Raw genomic sequence first — 9153 nt, 5'->3', positions numbered from 1 at the left:
GGGTAGGAGACGGCCGTCGGCGGAGGCGCCATTTTGTGGAGCGGCCGAATCCTTGCAAGAGGTTCTGGGACGCAGAACCGCTACTGCTACTGCTGCGGTCCCTCCTTGGGGTGAGTGCTGCAGCCGTCCGTAACGACTCGGGATTCTTGCCGTTGAGGCCGTCCCCTAAACCTTCCTGTCAGCTGCTGGAGGCCGCCGCTAAACCCCAGCCGGGTCTCTTCAGGAGGTTAAGTACCCAAGGCGTTGGAGGGCCGCGCCCCTCCTCGCCGCCAGCTCTCTCAGTTTCAGGGTGTCGCCCGCAGTTCAGCCTACGGCCCGTTTCTTTTGGGCTGTCAGTTTCTCCCTTGCAGGGACATGTTCCTTAACCCCCTGCCCAACGGAGCGGTGAAGCCATCGCCTGTCCTGAGGGTATTCCTTGGGAGATCTCTGGCAGTCGCTAGCCGCCATCGTCTGGCAGCCACAACTGATCGCCCACTCCAAAAAGCTTTTTTCTGCTAGCGATCTGCCGGCCAGGAACTTAGTGGGAGATGGGAGGGGTGTGTGTGATGGGGAAAGCCGGACATCCAGTCGATCACTCGGTACGTGCCGCCGCCATCTCGGCCGCGACACTCCGTGGAGGTGGGTGCGGGCACCGCCCGGGACATGAAGGGCCCACTAGCTAAGCCTCCCCGGGACTTGTTTCCCTCAGATGGCTCTTTCATTTATTATTAAACAAATGTTCGTTGATAGGTGCCTCCCTAGACCCGGGACTAGAGATGGCCCTAACTGGTTTCTCAGACCTCTCACACATCGAATGCTGTCCAGCTGTGTGCTGTATTACGGCCCGAGGGCCAGAGAGTGGGCAGGGTATTCATACTCAGTGGCCTGAGGTAATCTGGACTGGCCACTGAGAGATTAAGTCGATTCGGGTTTGGGTTACAAATGCATAAATCTGATTTCACTCAGATCAGCATTCCAGCTTCTGAGAGAATTTTTCCATCAGAATTTTTAATTTAATGTTTCATGAATGTAATATTGAGTTTTATATTAATGAAGACACTTGATTAATATTTTGTTAGTCAGCTACCCCACTGGAGTTGCTTTGGTTCAGCATACAAGGAGCTGTTTGCAGTTCTGCCCTTTTTGCTTTGTAATCCTAAAGTAGGAGCAGGCAAGGAGTTTTCTGATTGCTTCCCTTCATGAGTTTCTTATGAAATTTAATATTTTATAGTATTTTTCGTCTTCCTATTCTGTTCATTGTTAACAATTTAGCATGATTTTAGTGTTGACAGTTGATCCTCCTCCTCCCTCACCTTAAATAATCACTGTTAATGATTTGATGAAATCCCAACTTCAGTAGTGACCTAGTTTGTAGAGCAGTTGGCTTAAGTGATCTCTGAATTTTCCAGCAATTAATCTCTTTTGTCTCCTAGGGGGGGAAATTTGAACCTTTTGGACCCTTGTGCTAGATCTTAAGTGGAACAATGGGTTCAGACAAACGGTAAGTCACTATATTACATATCTGTGATAATATTTCAGTAAGGATTGCACCGTTTATTTAAAACTGCTTATTTATCAAACAAATATTTGACCATCTGTTTTGTGCCAGGCATTGCTAATGAGCACCTTCATGATCCTGCTCTCACAAACTACTGCCTAGTGAGAGGCATGTTATTTAAAAGAAATTTAAGGTCCTGTTAAAATACATAAAAATGATGTTTTTTTCTGTATACACAGCTAGAGAAGCTTTCTGGAGAAAGTATTCATATGATGAAGCTTTGAAAGCTTGCGTAAATAATTAGATAAAGGAAACTAGGATGGAATGGGTCGCTGAGAGTTCCAAGAGTAGACAAGCACCCATTCAGAAGCCAGGAGATCATAGAATCTGACATTATGCTTAGTTCCTGGCTGTGGCAAGCATCAGAAAATGCTGTTTTTCATTTATTGCCCCCTAATAGCAAGATGATCCAGACTTATAGAGCTGAGAATCTTTGGATCATGTGTCGCATGAAGGAAAGAAGAGCTGAAGAATTAGTGAAGAATTAAGATGAGAGCATTTGACTGCTGGGTCAATAACTGTACTCCCTCTCAGACCATTTAACTTAAATATATAAACTTCCTTATTCAGTCACAGGCCTTCTTAGTATCGAGGCCATTCCCTGCGATAGATCAAATTGACAACCTAAAGGAATTTGGTTTTGATTTATTTATTTTCTTGGTACCAGGGATTGAACCTGCTGTGCTTAACCACTGAGCTACATCTCTATTGCTTTTTTCATTTTTTGAGACAGGGTCTCAAAAAGTAGCTCAGGGCCTTGCTAAATTGCTGAGACTGGCTTTGCGATCCTTTCAACTTGTGATCCTCCTGCTTTAGCTTCCTGAGCTGCTTGGATTACAGGTGCATGCCACTATGCCCGGCTCTAAAGGGATTTGTTTCTGTTACTTACCCTTTTTTTTTTTTTTTTTTGGTACCAGGGATTGAGCTCTGATGCTTAACCACTGAACCACATCTCCAGCCCTTTTTTTTTTGTTGTTCTAATTAGTTATACATGACAGTAGAATACATTTTGACACATTGAACATATATGGAGCACAACTTCTCATTCCTCTGGCTGTACATAGTGCTGAATCATATACCGATAGTATAATCATGCATGTATATGGGGTAATAATGTCCATGTCATTCCACCATCCTTCCCACCTCCTCCCCCAGCCCTTTTTTATATCTTATTTAGAGACAGAGTCTCACTGAGTTGCTTAGGGCCTTGCTAAGTTGCTGAGACTGGCTTTAAATTTACAATCTTACTGTCTCAAGTCTCCCAAGCTTCTGGGATTATAAGTGTCACTGTGCCCTACTATACACTCACTTCAAAATTATTCCTCTAAATATTTGACTTTGGGCTGGAGCTCAGTGATTGAGTAACCTGGGTTCAATCCCCTGTACCAAAAAAAAAAAAAAGATTTGACTTTCTCTTGTGATTATGTAGTAATTTTATATAACTGGTAAATAACTATAAAAACTATTTTGTCTGTGATCAGATGGGTTTAAGCTGCTTCTTATATTTTCCCATGAAGCTCCAAGAAACCAAAAATAAACCAGATATTGTAAGAAATAAATGTTCTCTGAGAGTACTAGTTTTGAGTAAATCATCCTGTTATGTGTACAGGTGAACTACTTGGTTAAAAACTTGATTTTGGGGGTGGGGGAGCTAACTTAACTCATCTAAGTTATTGATTACCTATTTCCTAGTAGGTGTGGTACCTTAAGAGTAGATGAGGGCTGGAGATGTGGCTCAAGCGGCCCGGGTTCAATCCTCAACACCACATACAAATAAAGATGTTGTGTCTGCCAAAAACTAAAAAATAAATATTAAAATTTCTTTTCCTCCTCTCTCCTCTCTCTCTCTCTCTCTCTCTCTCTCTAAAAAAAAAAGAGAGAGAGTAGATGAGCTAGTATGTATTCTTTGAAATTTGAGTAATGGCTTCCTATCTTAAGTTACTAGGATCTGAATTGTAAGTGAAAGGGGTCATTTGTATTTACTAGGCTTGAAAAAGCATAAGAATATGTTTTGAGAATATGATCTTGTCTCCAAAAATTCAACCTAAACAATAAACAATTGATAGCTACATTTTATGATTTTGTATAAGTTCCTGAAAATTATCTTTATGTTTTAGGATATAGATATTCTCAGTGGTTATCTTTATAAATTTGAATTTGGTAATACATTAAATTATTTGGATGTATCTTATAAACTGATCTCTCTGTGTGTATTGTTTCTGAAAGTATAAAATTAAGATTAAAAGTAAATTACTTTTTCTGGCAGAGTGAGTAGAACAGAGCGTAGTGGAAGATATGGTTCCATCATAGACAGAGATGACCGTGATGAGCGTGAATCCAGAAGTAGACGGAGGGACTCAGATTACAAAAGATCTAGTGATGACCGCAGGGGTGACAGATATGATGACTACCGAGACTATGACAGTCCAGAGGTGAGTGACCAGCAACTATTTATGGAATTGTTAGAATTATGAATAATGCATGCAGCATTCTTGAAAAGTATTCCAAGTGTAAAAATTTCTCTTGAGTATTACAGTCAAACTTTCTATTCTGAAATATATTTGATGAACTATAACCCTCAAAGACAACTTGAGCCTTATAGTAATAGAAATAATAACCAATGTTTGTTTACATAGGATTCACGTGTATTTTGAGCACTTGATTTCATGGACTGGTTTAAACTGTAAACCCTACAAAGTAGGTGTTATTTCCCCCCCCTTTTTTTTTTAATATTTTTTAGTTGCTAATGGATCTTTTATTTATTTATTTATTTATATGTGATGCTGAGGATCGGACCTAGGGCTTCACACATGTCAGGCAAGCACTGTACCACTGAGCTACAACTCCAGCCCATTATTCCCATTTTAAAAGTGAGACAAGTTGTGATAATATATAAGCCTTATGCCTTAGACTTTTGAAATGAAGAACAGAAGTTGCAGTTTTGGTCATCTTTTTTTTCACATTTCTTTCCATATGAATATATAGCTTTGTTAAGAAGTAATTATGATGGGTTGGGGTTAAAAAGAAAGGCATTGTGTCAACCTACAACTAAAAAAATTTTTTAAAAAAGGAAGTAATTATGCTCATATGGTTTTATACTTTTTCCTCCCTTCCACTTTTTGTATCCATTTAATTTTCATAGTATAACGATTTCATTGTGTTTACATCAATGTGTGTAATCATTTTTCCTGAACTAAATAAATGATTGTCACTGTTCTAGAAAACACTGCAGTGAATATCAACATGGAATACTCTTCTTATCATTTTTAACTTCTTTTTCTTAAGATCAGATTCTGTGAGTGGAGGACCAGATTAAAAGGTGAGTGCAGGGTGATTATAATTGTAATTTTATTTTTCTGTGAATCAGAGAGAGCGTGAAAGAAGGAACAGTGACCGATCAGAAGACGGCTACCATTCGGATGGTGACTATGGCGAGCATGACTATAGGCATGACATCAGTGATGAAAGGGAGAGCAAGACCATCATGCTGCGTGGCCTTCCCATCACCATAACAGAGAGCGATGTAAGAAGAACCCACAATTTTTTTTTTAATATTTTTTAGGAGTAGTTGGACAAAATGCCTTTATTTTATTTACTTATTTATGTGGTGCTGAGGATCGAACCCAGGGCCTCACACGTGCTAGGTGAGCACTCTACCGCTGAGCTACAACCCCAGCCCAGAACCCACAGTTTTAATGAGTAGTCTAGTAGGCACAACAGACTTTGAGCTTCTACCATTATTATCCCATTACTGTTTTATCTTAAACTAATATCTTAGCTAATGAAATATATTTCCATCTATAGGGTGGACAAAAGTAAATTATTATTTTTAGGCTTTGAAGCTCTGTGTAGAGTTTTCAGGAGTGCCTTAAATATAAGAATCAGCTCTTATTCCTTCATTAGCTCTTGGAAAGTAGTCAATACATTTTTATTGAGTTGATTTATTATTTATTAGGTGAGGATAGATCAGTAAAAACAACTTTCTCCATAATATGGCTACCTTTTGATTTGATAAAAATTATACTATCCATTTGAAATCTCAGAGGAGCCTGTTGAAAAGGAAGATTCATTGCGTGTCTCATTCCTCAGGACAATGAGGGCCTTCATGTGCTTGACATTGTTTGATTTCCAACAGTATCTCTGGCCTCACTCTTTCTTTCAGCCATATCTACTACCTGCTTCCATTATTTTACCAGTGTGACTTTTGCTGCTTGGAGACTCCTTTATGTGAATCCATTTCTGATCTACCAGACAGAATTTCTTCTTCTTACACTCTTCCCAAGGCTCTATGCTTGTGACTTTTCATGTAGTACCTATACTGTGGATATCAACATGTATGTCTCATTTCTACCATAAAATAGTAGATCTGACTGTGTGTAAACCAGTCATCTCTCTGTTCCAGGTGCAGTTCGTGAAAGGTTTGGAAACATGTTTTTAAAAAGAAGTAAATGTGCTAGTACCTGTTGTCCTAGAGTAATCAAATATGCTAACTAATGTTTAATTGAATTTTAGACAAAGCTGAAGGTAAACATTGGATTTACACAACTTTAGTTTCTAAACACTGGTAGTAATGATTATAATGACTGTGAGACCAAATATTTTAGTTAACAGTGAGTAGTTATTCCATTATTTATGATCTACTGCATACCTGCTAAACTCTGTGTGCTGTGTTAGATGTCACACTGACGCAGAGCATGAATCCTATCTTCATGGATGAATAGCTAAGCTTAACACATGATGGTGACAATGAAGACTAGAAAAGTTTTGTTACTGGATGTACTGGTACAGTCCTCTAGGAGGCTATCAGGGGTGGATGACTTGAGCCCAGGAACTCAAAAGCCAGCCTGCTTGGGCAACATAGTGAGACCCTTTTAAAAAGAAAAAGAGAGTGAGCCAGGCATGGTGGCACACACCTGTAATCCCAGCAATTCAGGAGGCTGAGGCAGGAGGAAAATAAGTTTCAGGCCAGCCTCAGCAATTTATTGAGACCTTACCTTAAAATAAAATATAAAAAGAACTGGGGATGTATCTCAGTGGTAAAATACTTTTGGGTTTAATCCCTTGTACCAAGAAAAATATATAAATAAACTTGAGAAGCTGTAGCAATGAGGATGTAGTGAAGGGGATACAAGGAATCCTTCAGAAGTTTATTTAGGAAGGCTTGCTGATTGATCATGTATGACCCCTAGGAGCCTACAAAAGGAAGTTGATACCATAGGGGTAACAATCAATGTCTTTGCTACTTAGGGCTGTCCCACTGATAACAAGACAGGAGTAGAATAACTATATATTTCAGACTTCTTTAGGCAAACAGAAATGGCTCCCATAAGAAGGTTGGTTGTTTGGTGTTTAGATGCTGGGGATTTATCCCAAAATGACACTTCACCTCTGAGCTATATCTCCCACCCTTATTTATTTTGAGATAGGATCTTTCTGAGTTGCTTAAGGCCTCACCACCTTACAGAGATTGACCTTGAACTTGGGATCCTCCTGCCTCAGCCTCCCAAGTTGGGATTATAGGTGTCCACTACCTCTGTGCCCAGCTGTTATCTTGTAGTTTTAACTTGCTTTTTTGTTTTTTTGGGGTTTTTTTTGTTTTGTTTTTTCTTTTCAGTTGCTGAGTGACCCAAGGGATTGAACCTTGGGTCACTCAGCAACTGAGCCACATCCCCTGTTTTGTATTTTATATAGAGACAGGGTTTCACTGAGTTGCACAGCACCTCACCATTGCTGAGGCTGCCTTTGAATTTGCAATCTTCCTGTCCCAGCCTCCAGAGCCAGGGGATTACAGGCATATACCACCATGCCTGGCCTTAACTTTCATTTTCTCTTATACTTATTGGCTCCCTGAATTTTATTTTCCTTTTTGTGAATTGTTATTATTATTTACCCAATTTTCCATTGTTTTCCTTCTTTAATTGATGCATAGGAATTCCTTGTCATACATATTGAAAGTGTTTTCTCCTGTTTTTGTGTTTAATGTCCATCCTTAAGAACAGGTTAGAATTGAAGTTAAAATTGCTGAGTTCATCTCTGCATCATCTCTGACAACAACACTTTAGCTTTGCCTTATGGGAGGTCCCCAGAAGGAACTTTACGGAGATATAATCAATTGGAAGTATTTTTGGAAACTCCATTCTGATCCATAGATCTTAGCTCAGATGTTCATCTGATAGCTGTCTCTGATAGCCAAATCCAAAGTAGCTGCTCTGGTTCCAGCCCTTTCTCCCCCGGAGGTTGGTTTTCAAAATAGAATTTCTCAGGTTCACAAATATTCCACAATATTCTTGAGCTAATTGGTATCTTGATATTTGTTGGGATGGTAGGGATTTTGGTTTTCCCCAGTACAGATGGAACCCAGGGCTTCATGCAAGCCAGGCAAGTAGTCTACCACTGAACTACATCTCCATTTTTTTAAAATTACATTTTGAGACAGGATCTTGCTATCTTTCCCAAAATCACTTTGAACTTGTGAACTTGCCTTAGCCTCCTGAATCTCTCCGGAATACAGGCTTGCCCCTCTGTGTCCAGCATAGTCTTTACCCCCACATTTTTAGATGCTTTAGACGGAAGTTGTCATTGTTGGTTCTAGTTCTTTAAACTGTTTATATATCTGTTTTTATGTATATAAAATATATATATATATAATGTATATATATATATATTTTATATATTATATAACTATTTATATATCTGCTTTATGTCATCCACTCTGTGTTCCCAATGTAAAATCTTAGTGAAAAATCAACAAATGTTCTTTAGTTGTATTTCCTTTCCAAATAATGATACATAAATTTCATTAGAAAAATTATTTAGTCTCCTGAACTTTAGCATATCCTGTATGTCTTTCTGTTTCCCTTTTTTTTTTTTTAAAGAGAGAGTGGGGGGGAGAGACAGTGAGAGAGAGAATTTTTTAATATTTATTTTTTAGTTCTCGGCGGACACAACAGCTTTGTTTGTATGTGGTGCTGAGGATTGAACCCGGGCCGCACGCATGCCAGGCAAGCACGCTACTGCTTGAGCCACATCCCCAGCCCTCTGTTTCCCTTTTTAATGTAGCCCCCTTCACCTGGAAATATCTGTCTTTGATTACTATGTTACTATACATGTTAGGAATGGACATTTTTATAGTAACTATTTTACTCTGGTGACTGACTCTTTTTACTTACTCTGTTACTAAATATGAAGCTGAGTCTTATGGTAGCTTAGCATAGCACTTTAGTTTGAGAAAATAGATACAGTTGATCCCCCTTATTCTTGGTTATTATGTTCCATAAAGTCACCACAAATATGAACCATTGCTCCTAGGGGAAATAAAAGGTTCTTATAAGCGAGGGTGGGGGGTCACATTTTTTTGTCACCCAGTCAGTTTGGAAACTTGTTTGAGGGGTGGGGATAATAAGGATCAAATCCAGGGGCGCTTTACCCCTGAGCCGCATCTCTAGTCTGGAATGTTTTTGATCCTACTGCCCTCAGCTAGGATTATAGTCATGTACCACACACTCAGCTGGAAACTTGTTTTTCTGTTGCTGGTACTGTTTTTTTGTTGTTTGTGTTTTGTTTTGTTTTTGGTACTGGGAATTATACCCAGAGGTACTTTACCACTGAGCCACATC

At 39.2% G+C, this 9153-nt stretch overlaps 1 protein-coding gene across 1 annotated transcript in view; it reads left to right on the top strand.

The window, feature by feature from the left end:
* The window catches only part of Rbm5 (RNA binding motif protein 5), a 31880-nt gene continuing 22727 nt past the window's right edge, over positions 1 to 9153 (top strand). The window contains exons 1-4 of the mRNA XM_046431533.2: positions 1 to 110; positions 1413 to 1480; positions 3804 to 3969; positions 4905 to 5060. Of these exons, the coding sequence (XP_046287489.1) occupies positions 1464 to 1480; positions 3804 to 3969; positions 4905 to 5060 (339 nt within the window). The 5' untranslated portion in view covers positions 1 to 110; positions 1413 to 1463. The remainder of the gene's footprint in view (positions 111 to 1412; positions 1481 to 3803; positions 3970 to 4904; positions 5061 to 9153) is intronic.

This window comes from Marmota monax, unplaced genomic scaffold (genome assembly GCF_021218885.2).
Source record: "Marmota monax isolate L192 unplaced genomic scaffold, Marmota_monax_Labrador192_F-V1.1 WCK01_AAM20220418_F8-fsc00022, whole genome shotgun sequence".
Lineage (NCBI taxonomy): Eukaryota > Metazoa > Chordata > Mammalia > Rodentia > Sciuridae > Marmota > Marmota monax.
Note: the sequence above shows the minus strand (reverse complement) of the source record. Positions and strands in the feature narration are given on the sequence as shown.